We start from the raw sequence: 21,580 nt of genomic DNA, 5'->3' as shown, positions 1-21,580 counted from the left end.
TTCCAACTGCTAACGAAAAACTTATTCATGATTTTTTAAAAGATTTGTGTATTTTATTTGAGAGAGAGCGAGCGAGCACAGGGGGGAGGAGCAGAGAGAGAGGGAAAGAGAGTCTCAAGCAGATTCCAAGCAGAGCGTGGAGCCCATCATGGGACTCAGTCTTATGACCCTGATATCATGACCTGAACAGAAACCAAGAGTCAGATGCCTAACGGACTGTGCTACCCAGGCGCCCCAGCTTATCCGTGATTTTTAAGATGGATGACAGCGGTTGTTAAACTGTTACGGCATTCAAATGTATGTGGAATATACTTAAGAGAGCAATGTCATAGTTATCTTTTAAAGCATAGCAGAAATTACATCTTTTGTGACAAAAACATCTCAAATTTTAGATGTCAACTTAAGATGTATGAGGGGGCACATGGGTCTTCAAAATTATTTTAGGAGGCACACCAGTAAAACAGTTTGAAGACCACTGGCCTCGTAAATAAATATATCATTCTGCCCTTCATAAACATTTCTCTTTTTTAATATTTTATTTATTTACTTGAGAGAGAGAGCACAGAGGGAGAGGGCGAAGCAGACTCCCTGCTGAGCAGGGAGCCCAACATGTGGCTCAATCTCAGAACCCTGGGATCATGACCTGACCCAAGGCAATCACTTTACCGACTGAGCCACCCAGGTGCCCTGACGTAAACATTTCTGTGGATCAGTTTCTAGAAGTGAACTATCTGAAAGTGTATGCACTGGCATTTTGTGATAGGTATTGCCAAATGGCATTACGAAAAGGCTGTGCCAATTTATATTCCTATAATAATGGCATAACCACTATTTCCAGTAAATACAGTATTTCCTAAACCATTTTGCATAACAAATTCGGGCAGGTAGTAAACAATTTTTAAAGGAAAGCAAATCTGAAAAGTTATTTTTCCCCACTTCTCGTTGCCTGTTATCAGTCCCTGTGAAGCACTTTACCCTCCTCAGTGCTATACTTCAGAAAGCCATGCCCCACCTTCCCTTACCGCTTCTCCATATTTAAACTAGGTTCCCATGCTATCATTCCTAATCTCATCTTCTACCTTTCTTTCATAGTAGCTAGCAGACTTTGTAATGATATGTATAAAAGACCATCGCTCTTGGAGGCTCTAAGCTTTGTGAGGCAGGGACCATGGCTCTTTTGTTCACCCCGATATCCCTCCATGCCTAGCCCAGAGCCTGGATTGTAGGGCTCACTTAGTGTACAGGTGCAGAATGAGTGAACTGAGCATAAATGAGAAGAAATGCCAATACCATGATGTAGGATCGTGATAGAGATCTTCATTGCCACTAGTCATATGCAGCTACTTAAGTTTAATTTAAGTAATCACACTTAGCCATATTCCATGCGCTCAGCAGCCAAGTGGGGCCAGTGGCTACCATGTTGGATGATACAGACACAGCAGGTTTCCGTCATCACAGCAAGTCTGAATGGATAGTGCTGATAGAGAGTGATTGTACTTTCATTCTTCTAATTGTAGCTATGCTTGGCACACAGTAGATATTTAATAAAGATTTGATTAAGTGAATGAGCAAAGAAACTCCTTATCTCCCTCTCTTACTCTTCAGCTACAAGTTTCCACATAAAAGTTACTTTGTACTGAATAGCTAAATGGTCTGACTTAACTTGCCTAACACTTTCCATTTCTTACCAGAAATTTCCTTAAGGAAGCCAGTCCCTTTTTCTGTCCACTTAAAAATACATTGGAATAAGTATATTTTTTTAAGTAGGCTCCATGCTGGATGTGGAGCCTGACATCGGACCTGAACTCACAGCCTTGAGATCAAGACCTGAGCTGAGATCAACAGTCAGGCGCCTAACTGACTGAGCCACCAAGGCTCCCCCCAAAACACATTGGAATGAAATAAAAGAGCTTATTATCAGAGCATAGAGGGGTTTCTTCACACACACAAGATTATATTCCTAGTATATATTCCTATTACAGTCCTAGTATCTTTTCTTGTTCTCAGTGTAGAAACAGTTCTCAGAATCGGTTAAATGAAAGTTCAGGTAAAATGTTCCTGCTGTCTTTTCTGTGCTCCATAGTGGAGGGAATTCCACAGACATGAATCTGAATGTGGGCCCTGTCACTTTCTGGTTGTGACGTTGGCGGGTTTGTCCAAACTCTGATCCTCTGTCTGTCTCCCTTTGTGGAAAAGAGTAGCCTACCCCGCATGGGTTTCGCAAAGTTACGTGAGCGTGCATGTGTGAAGTGTGGCATAGTGGGCTGGCTGAACAGTGGCTCAGACCTGCTTCCTCTCAGTGCTTGTGTCTTACGCACTTCACACCTGGATTACAGATGAAAACACAGTAGGTAATCTGCTGTATCCTTCCACATTTTGGAGGGCTTATCTTCCCATAGAATCTAATTGTTCCTTAAATGAGAATTTGTCATTTGGTGACTCAGCTAACACAGGTGTTCATTTGACCTCTACTAAAAGGCCCATATTTGGTGTCTGCACATGATTTACACATTAGTCACATGATCTACATGCAGGGTGAGACTTCCTGTCCAGACTGCCTTAAAAAAGGAAGGAGGGGGGAAGGAAAAAAGGAAGGAGAAAAAACAGTGTTTTGCTTTATTCTTTTCATTTAGTCTTGCTCTTAGATCTCTGTTCTCAAATCCCACAGCTCCAACAATGGTATACAGAAACAAAATTCTACCTGATGATTTGAAAGCATTTTCATATAATTTCTCATTTACAAAAGAATAACCCTACAAAGCATAGCTCAGATAATTCTCCCATTTTTTTCCCTCTGGTGGAAAAACTGAAGCCCAGAAAAGTTGTTTGTTCATTTATTCAATAACCATTTATTAAATACCGGGAGTGACGTTAGGCCCTGGGGAAAATACAGATAAAAGCCATAGCTTCTTTTCTAGCTGCTGGGGAGACAGATAAGTCAACAAGGAAAGCCAGTCAGGGTGCTGTGTGCTGAGATTGGAGGGGTGGGTGAGTAGGGGAGCCCCCAGGCCAGGCTTTAGGGTGTAGTCTGGCTTTTTGGAAGAGGACCTGGTGGCTCAGCAGAGCCTTGATGGCCCCAGGGGAAAGGGGAGGGGAGGGAAGTCACGCAAGGGACAGAGACAGAGGTGGGCCCTAGCCATACCTCGAGGGCCTTGGCCAGGCTAGGTCACCAGGATTTCCTGGGAACTTGGGAAGGATTTTAAGCAGAGAAGAGGGACATACTCAGATCTTCACCTCACATGTGTGTCTGGGGGCTGCCTGCGGAGTGGTACCAGGTTGGGAGTGAGAAGTCCATTATAGCCTTTCTAGGCCTGTGGTCCACAAGGAGCCCCGCCAGCCGTGATGATCCTTGACAGTGACGTGGAGAACGGATAGCTTCCCGAGCTACTGGGAGGTAGTGACACAGCCACGCTTTAGCTGTGGGAAACTTCTGCTCTAGGGCTCTTTCTCCAGCCCAGAGCAATGAGCTACAAGGACTAAACAGCCATTTAAGAGCTTGCAAAACTGTTCCTTTGGTGACAGCAGGCGTGTCTCAGACTTTTAACTGTTTCTCTTCTCACTCTCACTGGACATGTCGTAGGTCTCCTGTGGTCACTGGTACCATCCCTCCTCCCATCCATGGAAAATAAGCCCACATTTTCTAATTGGACGAAATAGGCTATGACTGCAGTTGATGGAAAATGGGCAACTGTGTGTGCCACAAAGAGTCAAACGCCCTTTCCAGGCTGGCTCCTGTCCAACATAAATTATCCCCGTATGTCTGCAGAGGGCTCATCTTTCAAGTATGAGAGAAGCCAAGAACCTCTCATCCTTATGAAACTAACTTTAAAAAAAATACCCACCATTTGCCAGTTCAATAGTTTTGGATTGGCTTGTGAGCATTAAAACCATTTGTTACTAAGAGGAAAAATTCCCAGCCAGGCTGAGAAAGCTTATATCAAGTTTCAGCCTGATTCATTTCAGAAACCATCGTGAAAACTGGGACATTTTCTTCACACCACAATGAGTTAGTCATGGAAAGTCTGCCTTCATGTCAGCTCCCGGGGCTGCAGTCACGAGAGCGCGCTCTGGGCCACTGAAGGTTTCTGCTGCGGGACGACAGAGTGGCCCCCTCCGCCGTCAGAAAGTGGAAGTGCATCCCAGCTGGGGCTCTGAGGTGCCCTTTGCGGCAAGCGACCTCATACTTGGTGTGGCTCTTTCTTTCCAGAAGTTTCGTGTTGTTGTTTCCACAAGGTGCTTTGTACAAGCTGGAAGTTCCAGGTAGTTGGATGTGCATGGAGAGGTTAAAAGAGTGGCTACCCCTCAAGGACTCTGGCCATCCCCTTACGCTTGAGTGACAGGGACGGACGGATGAGGCAGTCTTCTCGGCCATCTGTCCATCCCTTGAGGAGAAGGGTGGCCAGCCAAGCGTTCTCTGCAGGCGAGGCCCAGAATGCTGCCTCCCGGCCCACAGCGGCCACAGAATAGTGCACAGGTCTGTCCCAGGAATGTGCTAGACCTTGAGAGCCCAAGGATGGGTTCCTCTCCTCGGGGGGTCACGGTCTAGGCGCGGAAGGCACACGCCGCACCTGAGTCATTCTGAAAGTGCGGTTTATTACGGCTGCCTTCCCACTCCCGCTGCTGCATTTCTGACCGCTCCCCAGTCCCCGAGCCTTCGGGTGCCACTTTGATCAGCTGCTTGGGCACCTCTGTTGCCCTGCACACCAGGTCAGCACTGCCCAGCGTGGCCTTAGAGGAGCTGTCTGTGGCCAAGCCTTACTCCTGACAGCTCACCTGGGCAGGCCGTCCCCTCAGAATCCCCTGGTGGCGGTGCCTTCGCAGGCTCTCCTCTCCACTCGGTCCAGTCCTTGCTTCTCCCTCCCCCAGCCTCTGCTGCAGAGCTGCTTCTCTACACCGCGGCGTGCTGATGTCACGGGGGGGGGGGGGGGGGGGGGGAGATTGAAAAGCTGCCTCGCGCGGGCTGCTCCCCAAGCAAATTCAGTCCGTCCCCAGAGAGGGAGCCAGGCCCGAGTCACTTTTTTTTAATTGTCCAGGTGATTTCACCATGCAGCCACAGTGGAGAACCAGAGTGAATTACTCTTTAACTGACCTTTAATTGCTTCACCCTGCTCAGCTTTTGCCTGCAGAGCTTGTTTCAGTTGCCAGGACAGAGTCACGATACAGGCGGGCGCCCTCAGCCCCTGGCCGCACCCAGCCAAGGCCCTCGGCAGCAGCTCGAGTGTCAGAACCTTTAATGGCCTTCTCCTTCATCTCCTCCCCTGGCCGCCTGCTCAGCGTCTGTTCCTCCCCTCTCCCCCCCAGCTCCCCTGGCCTCCTTGTGCCTCCTGTTCTCCACAGCCAGCCCCCAACCACCAGCAGACCTCCCTGGCCTGGGCCTTCTTACGTTCTCCCCTTTGGGGAGCCACGTGGAGAACCCGCTAAACTCATTGTCCGTAGCATGCACGCGAGACCATCTGTGCAGCACTTTCCTATTAACAAAAATCAAAGAGGGAAAGATTTTGGAAACTAGTTATCCAACAATGGGATTGGTTCAATAAATCATGAATGGCAGTGCAACAGAAAATTATGCCCCCATCAAAATATTTATGAAGAATTTTTAGAGTCAGGGTGTATGAGATAGGTGAAATAAGCAAAATGCAATATTCCATATAGTGTGACCCTAGATTATCCACTTTTAGAAAAAGAACCTGGAGGGTAATATACTGAAACACTAATAGTGGTAGTCTTGGCGTGGTAAGGTTATGCTTGACTTTCTTTTGTTACAATTCCATGTTTTTCCTAAAACAGTGGTAATTGAGCAGGTACTACCTTTGCAATCAGAGAAAAAGCGATTCACAATTAAGTGGGGAGATATTAATATCAGATGATGACTTGGGACAGCCGATGAAGTATATAATGGGGAATTTTGTCCACCTCTAGACCAATCACAGGCAAAGAGGAGCAGGATGGCTATCACTGGCTTAGACTAAACATGGTTCCAGAAACAAAACTGGGGCTCCATTAACAGGAGGATGGGAAATAGTTTGGGAAGGCAGTGCCTGGCATGGTTTATGAAACATGATTTACTTGTCAGCCAGAGTTGGCCTTGCCCCCATCACAAGTGATAACGGGTCTCAGTGTCAACCCTTTTCTGCCAGCCATTCCTTTGTGCATCCCATACACACACCCATGCTGATTTGTAAGCCTCCAGAACTAGATAAAAGGAGGTGACCCCTTAACCTAAGTATTTGTCGAAGAGAATGGATGGGACAATAAAGGCAGAGGCCTTCCTCCTGGACACGTGCGAGGTGTGGTTGTCATCTGGCTGAATGATTCTATATTCCTCTGAGACCTATGTCACAGAGATGGAGGCTCCCGGAGGGCAGGGTGCTTTCTGCCATGCTCACTGGTGTAGCCTGGGTACCTGGTCCCGTGTGTAGCCAGAGTAGCTGCTCAGCCATAATGGCGTGAATGAATGAGCTCACTGATGACCGAAGATCACGTCTCCATTGAGTGATGCCTCTCGAAGCAGAATGGTGCCGGGCCCCGGGAGTTAGTTGGAGAGGTTGAAGCTTGCTCCCCACCTCCAGGGAGTTCGTTGTCTATGATTAGGGGGATGGCCGGGCTGTGGTTTACAACGGGAGCAGGAAGCTGTCCTCTCTCCTCTTTCGGAATCAATGATCAGCATTCGTTTGCGCATGGGTATTGTACCTTGTGATAACTGCTTTTCGTGTCGGGATGACAAGAATGTTTTATCTAGCAAAATGAACTTGCGTTTGTGGAGGAACGGGGATGCCTCCCTTACCCCCTCTTTCTGAAGCTTTTAAAAGACCTACCTCATTCATTGGATGACCAGAGGATGGAAATCGCCTTCATCGATGATGACACAATCCAGATATAAAGGATGAGTATTAAGGAAAAGGTGCTCGTGGCCTGTTCTAAGAACCTTTCCTCACTCCGATTTTTTTCTCATAAAATTCTGTTTTACTTTTGTTTTAGACTTAGAAGGTTTTGACTCTGTGGTATCATCTACTGAGAAACTCAGTCACCCAACCACAAGCAGACCAAAAGCCACGGGGAGGCGGCCTCCGTCCCAGTCCCTCACCTCCGTAAGTGACTCCTCACTCCTCCTACTGCTGGAGAGCAGGTCAGCTTAGAGACGCCAGCCAAGGACGCTGCCGCCAGTGGCTGATACGAGGACGAGCCAGGAGAGGGAGGTCATGAGATAGACTGCTGACCAAGAGTGATTGGAGAGTCTTCTGGAATCAAACAGTATTTCTTTCTCTTTGTTCTTTGCACATGTGCCAGTGAGGTGGGCACTGCCTAGTCCCACTTTCCTTCTTTCTCCTTCCAGACTGATTATTTGAACCTGAAATGAAATTGGTTTTATGGTGGGAGAGGAGAACGAGGTTTGTTTGGTCTATAAACGAAACTTTGCTACAGAATAAGCTGCCACTATACAGGTGCTTGACAATGGCCAAGCTTTTTTCTCTCGAAGCGCCATTATTGGCACCCCTCCACGGAACCCCCCGCACACTTTTAGGAGATTGTACACATACGAGGTACCTCGTCATGTAGGTGAAACCAATCAGAGTGCTCCAGATAACCCACAGAAGAAGGTTTTTGTTTGGCTCATTTTGAATAACTTCTTTCCTCACTGGAAACCTGTAACATATTTGTTGTACCAAATTTCAACAGTGAAACGCAAGAAGAAGGAAGTAAGTTACCTGTAATCCTGCTTTCCAGAGCTAAGAACTGTTAACCACTTGCTGTGTATCTGTATTTTATTTAAAATTCTCTTTGTATGTATATAACATTATTTCTTCCACATGGGGTACATAGTACATGCTCCCCCCCTTATATTCTGCACTTTCTCCCCAGTCATTGTCCATTTTCCATGATGTCACATTTCATGGCTGCCTAGTGTTCCAGCCTGTGGATATATGAGAGTTTATCTGGTCAGTGCACTATTGCTTCCACTTCTTCATTATAAACAATGAAGGGAATGTCATTGAAAAAAAACTTGATGCATCCACGAGTGATCTCTCTCTCTCTCTCTCTCTCTCCCCCCCTCCCCCATATCACATTGTCTTGTCCTTGCTGGGAATGCAGGTCTAAGGTCCTATGATCTTCATTCACCCAGATACACTAAGGACTTAACCTTTTGCAGGTTTTCCAGAACACTTCCTCCTTTCGCCTCGTCACCGATCCCACCGCAGAGGGCCGCATTTAGAAGAAAGAGAATGCCACTTCCTTTGAACCTCTTCTCTCCTATCTGTTGAGTTTGGCGGTGGGGTGTGAATCATGCAGTTTTTCCTCTTGGTAGGAAACCACCCTAACCGTGTGTTGATACCTTTCTGGAAGAAAGGCTTGACAAAGTGGCTTATTTTTTTACTCTTCATATAGGGTCCTGTGTTACTACCATCTTTCCTCTCCCGGCACCCTCCCCGACATGCCTCACACACACACAACCTATTTAATTGCCTCCTAGTGTCTCTAACGGTTTGATCCTATCTCCCACATCTTCTCTATAAAACCTTCTGTTTTGTTTTTTTCCTCCAAATTCTTCCCAACTTTGAAAGGTCTAGACGCATCTGGAATTAAATACAGAGGAAGTCAGTTTACCACCCGCCACCCCATCCTTGGTTCATACATCCCATGCCTTGGGGTTCGGGTATATCTGGGGGACCGGGTAAAGGCACCTCATCTTCACTCGCTTTTAACCTGTACCTTTTTTCACTCACTTTTTCAACAAAAATTTATAGGCATTTATGACGTGTGGACTCAGCTCTGAGCCAGGTACAAAGGCTGTGACTGAGAGTGAGACATACAAGGTCCCTGCCCTTAGGAAGCTTATGGTGCCGTGACTCCGATTTTGGCATTCTATAGTGCAACAATTTCATGTGTAGACTTAAAATAACAGGATACATTTGTGCTTTACAGACATATAATTACTCCCTTCCCTTTGTCCCCATCCTTCCCCATGTGGATGGACATTTCAAATTCGTATTGGCTCTTCCTCTACGTAGCACCCATAGGTTTTTCATAGCAAAGTGGGATCCTGGATATGGACATGTTCCTACCAGGCCATTGGAAGGAATGACTGCGCAGATACACCGGTCAGGATTAGCCAGCCTGGGACCTCTCACCCTAGTCTGAGTTTCTTTACGTTTATTGAATTCAAAGAGCGAGATTTGATTGGCAGCTCATGAACTGTAGGTTACACAGAAGGAAACTGGCTTTTTGAATAAAATCTCCGAGTGAAGGGGTACAGGCACTGCAATGTGGTTAAGCAGTTAAGCTTAGAGTAATAAGAAAGCTTAGTTGGGGGTATTATTCTAGGTAATTGGATTTTCAGATAAAACAAAGATAAACAAATAAGACCTTTTAATTCTAAGACTTTGCTTACAAATCCCTAGATATATTAGTTTCCTGCCTTAGAAAGTAGGATGAACAGAAGAAAATAAACATGGGGCCATGTGGGCATGATTTTTCTGTAATGACGCCAGTGATGATTCTAGATACGATGATTTTCCCAGCACCAGGGTAGACGGCACAGACGTGCGGCTAAATGCGAGCTCACCCAAAGAGATTTCTGGATGACTCTTCATTTAAAAAAAAAAATCCCTTGCCTCGGAAACTCTTCACTTTCATTTGCTTTTTGCTAAAATAGCGAAATTCTAGCACAATAATCATTTACTTCCAAGTGAACTCCACTGACTGGTTCACATTCATCCAGCTTTTTGATCTTCACAGTGAGGCAGGAAGGGTAGGAGTATTGTCCCCATATTCTACCAAAAGATGCTGCCATTCTGTGCCCATGAGGGTGGAGATTTAGCCATAAGTCCCCCAGTTAGAGGTGAGCCGGCCATCGGGCAGGCAGAGCTGTGCCCTGGAGTGCAGAAATGCTGCTCACTGGCCCGCAGGCCTGTGACCTCGGGCCCCCTGGAACGGTTCCTCTCTGACAAGTTTTTGCAGGCACTTTGCTCTGCCTCAGATTTCGTGGTCCTGGAAAAGGATCCAGAGGGAATGGAGGAGAGACAGGTCAGAGGTAGCCTCCTCTTGCCCTGCGTGTCCCTCCCCACTGCACTGTCAGCCTTGTGAGAGCTGGGACCGTGTCCAGCGTGTCACCTAAGTTTAGCACCGCTCAGCGCTTAGCAAGTGTTTACAGAAAGAAGGGAGGCTCTGAAGGACGGAGGGAGCAGAAAGGCTAGGTGACGCAGGCCCGGGCAGCTGAAATGCCCGACAGGCATCGGTGCCAAGATCCCTGCTGGAGGAAATCTCACTTCTTAGTCCCAGTTCTGCCGCTACCTCTAGCGCACAGATAATAGCACCCTTTCTGCCTCTCAAGGTTATAATAAGGAGACAAAATAGAAGTGGCGAGTGCTTTGAAAAGCATACAGCATTATGTTAACAAAAGCTCTGTCAGCTAAGGTGTAATTCTGACAAAAGCATTTTCTTTTGGCTTTATCCAGTCCTCCCTTTCAAGCCCTGATATCTTTGACTCCCCAAGTCCCGAAGAAGATAAAGAGGAACACGTTTCGCTTGCACACAGAGGAGTGGAAGCATCAAAGAAAACTTCAAAGACTGTTACCATATCCCAAGTGAGTGACCAGCCAAGGCAAGGGTGTCCAGACAGCACGGACCCCAGCCTTTTCGGGTGTGCTCTGATGACGAGTTACAGACCTGACAAGGATCAACAGATGGCTTAGGCCGTTCGGGCTGCTCTAACACAGTCATAGATGGGGAGGCTTAGAGACAACAGAAATTTCTTTGTCACGTTTCTGGAGGCTGGAAGTCCCAGATGAGAGTGCCAGTGTGGTAGGTTCTGGTGAGGACTCTTCTTTGGGGTCGCAGACCACCAACTTCTCGTTGTGTCCTCACGTGGTAGGAAGAGGGAGAGGGAGCTAACTGAGGTCTCTTTTTTAAGGGCACTAATTCCGTTCGTGAGGGCTGCACCCTTATGACCTAATCACCTCCCAAAGGCCCCACCTCCTAATACCATCACAACGGGGGGTTAGGGTTTCCACGCATGAATTGAGGGGGCACAAGGAGTCCAGTGCAACAGACAATGCAAGTTTTTGTCACTCTTCAGTAACAGTTAGTACTTTAGTCATCAAAATCCCAGAGGCATGTTACAAAGTCCCTGAAGCTGGGCAGAATCTCTGAGATACAGGTTGAGTGGTTGATTTTCCATGTTTTCTCTTGTGGTTTGATCTCTTCATACCAGCAGCCACACATAAACATACACTGTAACATGTCACCACCGCCGCCACCACAGCCGAAGCAACTTGCAGGGCCTAGAGGTGTGGAGAAAGAATGCACTGCGTACATTGAGTGCTGTGTACCCTGCCCGCACATCTTGGCTTTTGTGTTCAAAACTGATGATGTCACAGAGTATGCTTGGCAGCAGCACACGACTCTGACGGACTAATGGGAGTCCCGCAAAGAAAAGCAGCTTTGGATTCATTTATTATGATCAATTTAGAGTCTAAAAACGTTTTCATTTCATTGCGTGCCCAGGGAAAGGTATAGCTATTTTAAATTACCGGCTGGTGAAAAAACAAAGAAGGCAGCGGGTAGCACCTGCCCGGGACTTCTGAAAGATACCTAATATTCGTCCCGTGCATCCTCGGAATGCATTTTCTGGTGCTAAGAGAACCCAGTCAATTGGAATTATTTTCTATACACATTAGCAACTTCTTTCTGCCTAACAGCAGAAAATTGCAGTCCTTTTTTAAAGACGCTTGAACCAGGAATTAACACACAGAAATTACAGGGTATGTAGGATTTTCCTTCTCGCACATTTAAGAAATTACACGTCTGAATTTTCTTTAAAACCGGTCTGGTACACCAAACTGTGATCCTAGAAAACACATCAGTGGTAGTTATTCACAAAATTGAAGCATTTTTCCTTCACGAAAGGGTTCCATTTGCAGAAATTGGAATTAGCGCTGCTCTTTCTGATGAAAGAGGTATACCTGATGAAGGGTATACCTAGAGTTGCGGCTCTCTGCCGGCCCCGGGGTGTCTCTGTAGTGACATCTACTGGTGGGCAGTGGCTTTGCAGGTTTCAGATTCTCAGTTCCGTTGCACCAGCCCGGTTCCCTTCCTGGGAGTTGGCATGTTGTTTATCGCTTACTATAAATTCCACCTGAACGAATTCGGGCAGGGTGTATAGTGGCCAATACTGTGTGAGGACTTGCAGAAGTCCTCGTCAGCTGCAGTGGGCTGGGACAGAGAGTGAGGTAGGAAATGCTGAAAGACGCTTCGATGGAAGAGTTGCCTGGAAGTCAGTCCGTGAGGACGTTGGTAGGTTGGAAGAGGCACAGGGGGAGATGAAGAGTGCAAAGTGGGGGAAAGTGTGAACCCCGGAATAGGAAAGAAACAAAAGAATGGCAGGAGAGCATGAATCGTCGCGCTCAGGCAGCCACCGTCGCGGTACGGGGCTCCAGCGTCCAGTCGGCAGGGGAGGGGACTGAAGCCCAGTCCTGCCAGTTATTAGCCGTGGACTTGGGGAATTTCTCCACCACGTCCCTAAGCCGCGCTTTCCTGCTCTCAAAAGTGTATGCCAGCCGAGCCCTGTTTCAGTCGTTTAGCCGACGTCCGGCACGTGACCAGCGCTCCATAAATGTCAGCCCCTCTTCCCTCTTACTACAACTCCTACAGCAATAAGCACGGGATGGCGGATCGCTGTCCCTGGCAGCAGAAAGCGCTTTTCCTCAATGGTAACTTGGCAGAGAAAAGGCGGGCAGAGAGGCTGGGAATGATGGCCCATCTGCTTCTGGCTCACTCTGCCCAGTCTCTCCCTCTAGCACAGCCGGAATCCTCACTCTCCCTCCGCATCATGCCAGCCAGCCCCTTCTTGGCTCTTGCCCTGGGCACCTGCTGCTGGACGAGTCCCAGCTGTATTGGCAAGCTTCACCACCAGCCTCAACTTCCCCATCACTCAGCCCCTCGCCTCCCAGCATCCCGTGCTGCTTGCCCTCCTACTGCCCTGCCCTAGGTCTCAGGATCTCACCTTCTCTTGCTGCCGCCTCCTCCCCTGGGCTGCCCCATGCCCCTCTTCCCTCCGGCCCGTTACTGTCCTACTTCCTGTGTCCTCTCAGCCTCCTCCTGGGGCAAGACACTTTTCTATCAGGCCTCCCCGACCTGTCTCCTCTGTCTCCAGCTTGGCCCTGCCTTGGTCTTATTTCCATGAGGATATCGTCCAGCTCAGCGTCTCCCCCGTCTTTGAAAGCAAACAGAACCCTTGCATGATTCCGTCTCCTCCTGAGGTTTCTCCGTGAATGCTTTCTCTTTCTCCCATCTTCCGTCTTCAGCCAGCTTTCTGGAAAGAGAGTTCTAAACTTGCAGGCCACGCCTCTCTCCGCCTCTTCAGGTACTGACCTACCGTGATTAGGCCTCAGTCTCCCTTGTGGCACCAAAGACCCCCCCCCCAAGCCCTGTTTTCCTCTCAACGCCCTTGACCCGCTTATCCAACCCTTTTTTCTCTTCTGAAAATCTCTCAGGGGACTTCCGTAAGCCCTGCCCCTCTTCTGGTCAGCGCTCTTTGTCCTGGTCCCCGACGTCTGACGTCTGTCCCTTCTCTTCCCAACGCATTCAATTCGCCAAGTCCGCAGGTCCCATCACTGGGCCTCTTCTCCCCCGATCCTGTGTTACTCACCCCCTGGCACCGCTTCCTCAGGTGATCTCTCTGGCCCAGCTCACTTGTTCATTCCTTGGCTCTGCCCCCTGGACGTGTCCCCTTGGCTATCCCTCAGGCTCCTGAAACTCAGAATGTCAAAAGTGAAATTGTCTTCTGGGCCGAGAAAGGTACAACCCCCCAGCCTGCTTCCTCCGTCCCCGCCCCTGGCCCTGCAGCCTGTCCAGCCCCACGTCCCCCTCTGCCAGGGGTCGGCTCCCCGAGGCCAGGCACTGTGTCTCTCGGTGGGATGAGCCTGCCTTCGCCGCAGCTCTCAGAGCTGTTTTTGCTCTCTGCCCTTGGCCGCTGTCTGTCACGCGCCCACCATTCCTGGCTTTCCTTGGATGAGAATCTCCCAGGAATTCCCTCGGCCTCCAGGCGTGCCCACCTTTAGGCCTTTCTGTAGCCAGAGTCATTGTGAGCTTTGTGCAGGATGTTTTTACCCCTTTGCACGGCCCACTCTACCTCCCCAGCCTGCACCCCGTCTCTCGTGCCGTCCCAGCTGCCGAGCGACCACTTGCCATACATGTGCCTCATTCCCTCCCTCCTAGAACCGTCCTCTCCAATCGCCCTTCCTCTTCTGGCCGCCTCCCGGTCCTCCTCCTCCAGGATGGGGCTCTCAGCAGCTCCCCGGCGCCTTCCCTCTGGGCTAGTTGGTCCATTGTGTGTGCTTCATGTCTCCGTGCTGACCTCCCTGTGTGCAGACCGCCCCCCGCATCTGCAGTGGGTCGGCTGGTCTGTCCGGTCCTCACTGTGTTCTGAGCTCTCGGGAGCTAGGAAGATGTTTTGCTCACTTCAGAGTTTGCAGAGCCTAGCAAGCAGGTGGGCCTCCAGACTCGTACGTTAAACCAGTTAGGAACTACCTGTCCAGGTGGGTGGTCGAATTTAAAAAACACACAGGGGGAGGCTCTTGAAGGGGGAATGCCTGTGCCAAGTAGGCCCTCGGGGGCTTGTGGGTGAAGGGGTGAGTGACAGGTGTGTTTCAGGAGACGGGCGCGGGGATGTAGACGGGGACTTGACTGAACGCGGATCCCCAGCCTAAATCCTCTCCGCCTTCCCTCATCGCAGGTGTCCGACAACAAAGCGTCCCTGCCGCCCAAGCCAGGGAGCATGGCTGCAGGTGGCGGTGGTGGGCCAGCCCCTCTGTCCTCGGCGACCTCCGCCCCCCTGTCGTCCTCTTTGGGAACAGCCGGACACAGAGCCAACTCCCCGTCTCTGTTTGGCTCGGAAGGAAAACCAAAGATGGAGCCCGCGGCCGGCAGTCAAGCGGCCGTGGAGGAGCTAAGGACGCAGGTCCGCGAGCTGAGGAGCATCATCGAGACCATGAAGGACCAGCAGAAGTGAGTGTCTGGGGCCCCTTCTTCGTCCACCTCCCAAGTTGCTGCCCGCTGGGCCGGGGCCACATTCTGCAAGCCTGGGTCTCCCACCCGCCCGAGTGGGCGGCCTGCTCCCCCAGGGTGGCGGCAGCAGGGGTGAGGTGGGTTTGAACCTGAGAGGCTTCGTGTCCCTCAGCTCCTTGTGTGACCGGATCTGCGGCACGCAGGGAGGGCACGGGCTGGCTGTGCGGCGGACAGCAGAGTCACTTACCAGGACTAATGCACCCAGCAGGCTGCTAAAAAGAACGATCTTTAAATCCCCATAAGATACAGTATGCGTTTCTACCACTTCCTGATTAGCCCAACGGCCCGCGTTTCCTCCAGCACCAGCAAAATTGCCATTTCTTCAGCTCGCTGTCTGACGAAGTGATTGGCTTGCATTGAGGGCCTGGAATGGGTGTGAGAGATGCGGGGATTCTTTAAACCCAAGACTTTACTCCCAGCAAAATGTTCTCCCCATGAGACTCAGGGCTCTCTCCATGCGTGTCTACACACGCTCTCCGCATCGCTGGTCCTCGGGAAGCACTCTGGCGACGAGAAAGAGTTGAAGGCAAAAATAAATAGCACATGTAACTGTTACCCAGGATACCGCATGCGGTGACAAAAAACAGTAAAAGGGTTAGAAGTCGGGCAGTTCTTACCTGAGTAAACTGAGGCTCAGAGTTTAGGGATCAGTTAGCTCTTTCTTAGAGGAGTTAGATGGGGAGGCATCTATGCGGGTGTTTCCTGAACAGAATTTTGAAAAATGATCTAGGGTTGCCAAGAGCAGAGCCATGCAGCGAACGGAACAGGCCAGGTAGGGGCTCAGGCACACAGAGCAGCCCCGGCTCCTGGCCTCCTGGAGGGGGAGGTCCCCGGGCGATGGACACCTGCCGCTCTGCATGGAGCTAGAGGCCCTGATGTGTCTTGTGGCCAGATACTTTGGGGAGTATTGGGTTACACATAATTGATTTCTTCTCCAAAAGGACAGCTCTGAGCCTTCACTGCACACCGGAAAGGTGGAGAGGATAATGTATGCTATTTTTCTGGAACATTCCTTTTTCTCTAGAGCACCCTAGGACAAGGGTTATAAGGAATTCACTTGGAGCACTGTGGCTCTGTTTGGGTTCTGCTCCACTCCAGCTGGGAGGGGCCGAATGAAATTGGGGCCCCCTGGCCTTACCTCCCATCTGGAAGGTGCCCATTGAAAAACTATGCAGAATCAGCTGGATGGAGTTAGAAAGGCTCTCTCATGGTCAGCCAGGCTGCCTGTCACTCCTGAAAGTCCCCAGCTCTTCTCTGAATCTGCGGGTTACAGGTTTGGGGAACCATGGGCCCCAGCCACATCCAGGTGGCGTGTGTCTCCTGCCTAGACAGTGACCCCCTGACCCCAGGACATCCCAGAGCACTGGTTCTTCAGCTTCCTGAAGAGGACCATCGTTGGGGTCAGACCGGCCCAGATCCAGGGCTTTAGCCCTTTCGGTCCTCTGAGAGGGACTGGCCACATCAGAAATGGCCTGTGCCTGCCTCAGAATAAAGACCCGCCATTGCTTCCCCACTGGGAAGCCCAGGCATATTTGCCCATGACCGTCCCTCCCCAGCCCATGTCTTCTTGAGTCGACATGTCAGAGAATCCCCTGCCCCATGCCTGCCTCTCACAGTCGTCCTGCCCAGGGCCACTGGGTCCCTAAAACCTCCGGCCCTAGCTCCCTAGCTCTAAGTGTCCCTTCCCTCTCAGCCTTCAGCGCAAGTCCCTACTGACCCCCTCCTCCCCACGTGTGCTGCTCCTCACCTCCCTGCTCCCGCCTTGGCTCTTCTCCAGCAATTCCCCCCCCCACCCCCCCACCCCGGTCTTCCTTCCTTCTCCCAGGCTCAGGCCCTCTTTCACCAGTTCAAGACTTCGTGACATTCTTTGCATTGGCTTCCCCAGCTAACTCCTCCGACCTGCCGTAGTCTTCCTGGAATCACGCCATCTGCTTCGGATCTCAGCTACCTCTCTCCTGAGCTCTAAGTAGTGCCTGCTGACATAGAGGTGCATGGCGTGGGCTTGAGTAAATACGGTAACAAGTAACAACCCGGTAGCATCCCGGTGCATCATTGGCAGCAGGGCCTGGATGCTGAGCCACATACAGGGACCGTCATGGGGCTCATCTGAAGGGAGCAAATGCAATATAACTTATACCTTAGTTAGTATACTCTCTCTGCAGTCCTCATTTTTTTTTGATTTTCCAACCCAGTTTGTAAAAATGTGCACGTAAAATGGAGTATCTGCTACCCTAAAATGCAATACCGTTCTCTGGCCAGAGTGGCGACGGTTGCAGTATCCTAAGTAGAGTGCTGAGTCTGCAAGATGACGGACTTCGTTCCTCTTCATTATTTAATGTTGTAAAGGGCATTAGACTGTGTACCCTAACTCATGTCTGCTTTCTCAGTGACGTCATTACCATGTGGTTAGTTGAGCTCTTTTAACTCCGAGATTTCAGGTGTTACTCTGTGTAAGATTTTGTGAGAATCCCTGAAAACTTACCAGTAACCTTTAATAAATTTAAAACTCTGTGAAAGTAAGACATACCTGGGATGACAAAAATGTCTGCAGTGAAAATTATTATGTAAATGCATCTAAAGACCAGTGATTCTATAACAAAGGGCCAGCAAGAGGGAGGGGAACAGAACCGGAGCCTGGATCCTGGAGTCTAGCCGTTGGACAAGGCAAGCCACCTCTCTGGAATCACCTTCCCCGTCTTCTCCCTTTAGGAGAAGCTTAGACTAATGGATCTCAAAGATCATTCCAGACCTCCTGTTTGATGGCCACATATTTGGGGAGCCCAGAAATAATAGCGAGCCTTTCTGTCTGCAGTAAATGCCAAGCAGTAACAATGCAAAGAAAGAACACAATGTTGTGTCCATGTGTTCGCTGTAAAATGCTCAGATGGATTTGGTGGTGGTAAGAGACGTCTTAGTCTTACTGCCAGAGTCGGGGCTCGTGTTTAATTTCATGGCCGTTTGCCTTTCAGACGAGAGATTAAGCAGTTACTGTCAGAGCTGGATGAAGAGAAGAAAATCCGTCTTCGATTGCAGGTGGGTACCTTGGGGTCTGGCTGCCTCGAGAGAAGGCCAGTCAGGCGTGGTGGCCGCCTCAGGGCTTCATTTTGAAAGTAGATGACTGTCCCTTCTCTTATGCACTTCCTGTGGCCATTTTCTTAGAACTGTGTAGGCTCACTTCGCACCCTCGCCTGCGATCCAGGAAGTCTTGGGGGAAGGGAGGCATGAATCCATGTGCCCCCAGTGGGGTTTCTCATTTGGAATTTATCTGAAACGTCTCCTCTGTGGAAAGTTCCCTCCAATTTCCAAAGGTCACATTACAGTAACTGCCAGAGGGTGCGGTGCTGGGGGGGGGGGCCTGTTGCCAGCTGGCTTCTGTCATTGGAACTCCAAGGACCACAGCTGTCCACACTCGGCACTCGCTTTTCTGTACTTCTCACCAAGAGCCACGTCGGTCCTGCCAGGGCATCTGAGCCCCATCCCCGCCATCCCCTAAGCCAACTCAGCCCTTACCAAATGAGAATGTGCAGAGAGTTGCGTACCTGCAGAGAATATGAGGGGGTTGCAGAAGGCCGAAGGCAGACTTCGAGCTTTCGTCCAGCTGGTGTCCCTGGTGCTGCTTGGGACCCATGCTGCTGCTTAGAGAAAGGATAGGTAACCACTTCTCGTCACTTGGGGGGTGCCGATAAACACCCCCCTGGGCCCCACCAGAGCTGCCTTCCAACACCGCTAGGTGGCCCAGCACATCGGGACAGCCCGCTCTGCCCTCTGGCCTGGACCCTGGAATTCTTGCTGCTTCCAACAAATTTTGGTCACTGGGAGCCTGAGAAGGCACACAGCGACCACTTCCTAGCGCCTCGCGTCTGCGTGCCCATTCTTTAGGTGTCTGTCACTTCCGGCCTTGTTGTCCTCTCGTCGTTCAGATGTCACTTCACCCATTCCACCTTGAAAAGTGTGAAGTTGATTCTTTTCTTTCATTCGACCAGGTTGATCAGCTTTCAGCTTCTCTCGATCCAGCGAATTCATTATGCTTTTGTCCGGCTCTTGTTTTTCCTTTATAGATGGAAGTTAATGACATAAAGAAAACTCTTCAATCAAAATGAATACTTGATACATGAAATGTCACATTATTCATCCCGAGTCCGAGACTCAAATTTTCCGCCCCAGCCAAAATAACCTTGTGCCAAAAGATTAAAGGTTTGCCTCCATGTGTCCCTGTTTGAAAGGTTAGCACAGAAGTCTTGATAGCACAACACGAATTCCATCTAAGAGGAGACCCCTCCCCACGGAATAATCCTGGGCGTGGCACTGGCTGTGACTTAGAGCAAATTGTGCTAAAGGCTTTTTTACTGTGAGATCTCGTGCGAAATGAAAACTCAGGCAGTTTAGTCCATAGTGGTACTATTTTGATGATATTTTCCATTAATAAAATGTAATTTCAGATTATTCGTTTACAAGCTTTATAATTTTATGATTTTTTTAATCGTGTTTTGTCACAGATTCTCCCAGTGTCTGTATCACACATAGTCCAGAGCGAGTGTCCCATCCTTTTGCTTCGGGCAGGAAGCTGCCTCGCTTTGTGTGCCCTCTAGGATTCTATTACATATGCAATTGTAGGTCCGACCCGTCCCTTCCCCAGCCAGCCAAGCCCGCCACCCTGAGATGAATTTTAGCTTATATATGATGGTATATTTACAAAAAAGAGAAAGAGAAAACCTGGTATTTGCAATGATCTGTGCCTTCTTTTTACCACCCTCTTGATTGGAGCTTTTGTGATGCAGCTACCATGATTCAAAAACAAAACAAAACAAAACAAAAAAACCAAAAAAACAAAACAAACAAAAAAAACCACAAAAACACAAAAATACAAGAAAAAAAAACCTTTTTTTTTTAAAGCCACTTCTCAAAGTCCACTAGAGGCTACTGTCTTCAAAGCTTCTCTCACCTAGCCAAAGGTCCCAAGAGGAGACAGCTGTGAAGTTGGGCGCGCTCTGTGGTACCCGCTGTGACGTTTAAGTTCTCCTAGTTGTAGGTTGTTCGTGGAACTAGAAATGTCTCCCCTGCTTGATTTTTCATCAGCCAAGTTAAACCCCTGCTTCCTGTCTTTTGCACCTTTTGCGTGAACAGAATATGCATTATGAAAGCAAAAATAAATAAACGTAAAATGCAATGAAAACAAGGGGGGGAAGTTGTGTTATTTCCTGCACTGGGTTATCCGTGTGTGCTCTTGTTTAAACTGTACTCACATAATGTCATTTGCCTTGTTCTCTTGTAACCCCTTCCTCAGGTCCAAGAGAATGGTGGGTTGGGGGGGGTGGGGAGCTCCTGTTGAAGTGTAGCCATTGGCTTTTTCCTGCATTAATGGAATTGCTTTTTCCGTCCCAGGGAAACTGGTGTTTGCCTGTCCGCTCTATCTCTGTAGCAAATGAACAGCTCAGGCTTAGCCTATGTAACTGTTTCCTCATCCTTAGCTGAAAACAAGGGGGCATACTGTATTGCAAGATTGCTGGGGGATTGGGGGGTGGGGATGGTCCCATCAGGGCCCCGATGATATTTTATGTGTTTCTCAAAAGCTGCTTTGTCTATTTCCTGAGTTTTAGAGTGAAAGTACTAAATATTAATGGATTTGCACAACCACAAAAAATGAGAATTAATAACACAGAAGAAGTAATGCAAAAAAAAAAGAAATCAACACATGGTATCGATTATCCCAAGTATTACAGATAAATGTCTCCTTCTTCTTCTCTCCCTTCCCCACCTTCCTCTTGCCTCCATGCTTGTCCTTGCTGCTGGAGGCTACTTCCTCTCGAGTACTGTACTCACTGAGTCCGGTCCCCCTGGTCTTCCAGGACGGTGGGCACGATTAAGGGGAAGGGAGTATGTAAAGAAAGCAACCTCCCATCCTGCATTCCCATGTCTGGACATGTTGCCTTTGCAGCAGCCTTGCTCACAGTGTGCTTGGGGCCGGGAGCACCAAGTTTCCAAGGGCAGCATCAAACATTCCTGAACCCCTTCACTCTTCTAAGCATTTCTACGTTAAACTTAAAGCCTTGAGAGATTTCCCACCGCCTAGTATAAGAATAAGGATTGAATTCTTTGACATTTGGATTTCTCATTTACTCATCGTGAAAATCCCTGATGATAGAGTTTTATACGATGTGTATACGAAGTAGGATTGTTAATAATTCATTTGAGAGGTTGAGCGCCCTGGTGGGGCACTGGCAACCTAGAATGTCGAGGGCTGTCATCTTCCCCTCATAGAAGCCACAGGCTTTCTTTGTATAAAGAGAGGGAGAAGTGATTCTAGAAGGAGGAGTTGGCATATCTAGCTTCATTCCCGCCCCTTGGGTTAACCAGCAAGAGGATTCTACATTATGGACCTGACAAGCCACTGCCCGAACAGCCACCATCTTTGCTCTTTGCAAAATGGACCCATCGAGAATATTGAAAAGCTTGGAAGGATCACTTTTGAAAAAATTCTTTTTGCATTCAGCATGGACACGACCAGCATCTATGGAGA

At 49.1% G+C, this 21,580-nt stretch overlaps 1 protein-coding gene across 7 annotated transcripts in view; it reads left to right on the top strand.

Annotated features, from left to right (window-relative positions):
- Positions 1-20,359, top strand: part of SH3KBP1 (SH3 domain containing kinase binding protein 1) — a 341,474-nt gene extending 321,115 nt beyond the window's left edge. For 2 of the 7 annotated variants that reach the window (XM_045995812.1, XM_045995811.1), the window contains 5 exons: positions 6,979-7,088; positions 10,455-10,583; positions 14,732-15,003; positions 18,033-18,096; positions 19,122-20,358. In XM_045995812.1, the coding sequence (XP_045851768.1) occupies positions 6,979-7,088; positions 10,455-10,583; positions 14,732-15,003; positions 18,033-18,096; positions 19,122-19,163 (617 nt within the window). In that variant the 3' untranslated portion in view covers positions 19,164-20,358. Of the gene's footprint in view, positions 1-6,978; positions 7,089-10,454; positions 10,584-14,731; positions 15,004-18,032; positions 18,097-19,121 lie in introns of all 7 variants that reach the window. The other 5 variants (XM_045995818.1, XM_045995814.1, XM_045995813.1 and 2 more) reach the window with 4 other exon arrangements.
- The last annotated feature ends 1,221 nt before the right edge of the window (positions 20,360-21,580 follow it).

Source organism: Meles meles, chromosome X (genome assembly GCF_922984935.1).
Source record: "Meles meles chromosome X, mMelMel3.1 paternal haplotype, whole genome shotgun sequence".
In the NCBI taxonomy this organism is placed as follows: Eukaryota; Metazoa; Chordata; class Mammalia; order Carnivora; family Mustelidae; genus Meles; species Meles meles.
This window is presented reverse-complemented; position numbering and strand designations above follow the sequence as displayed.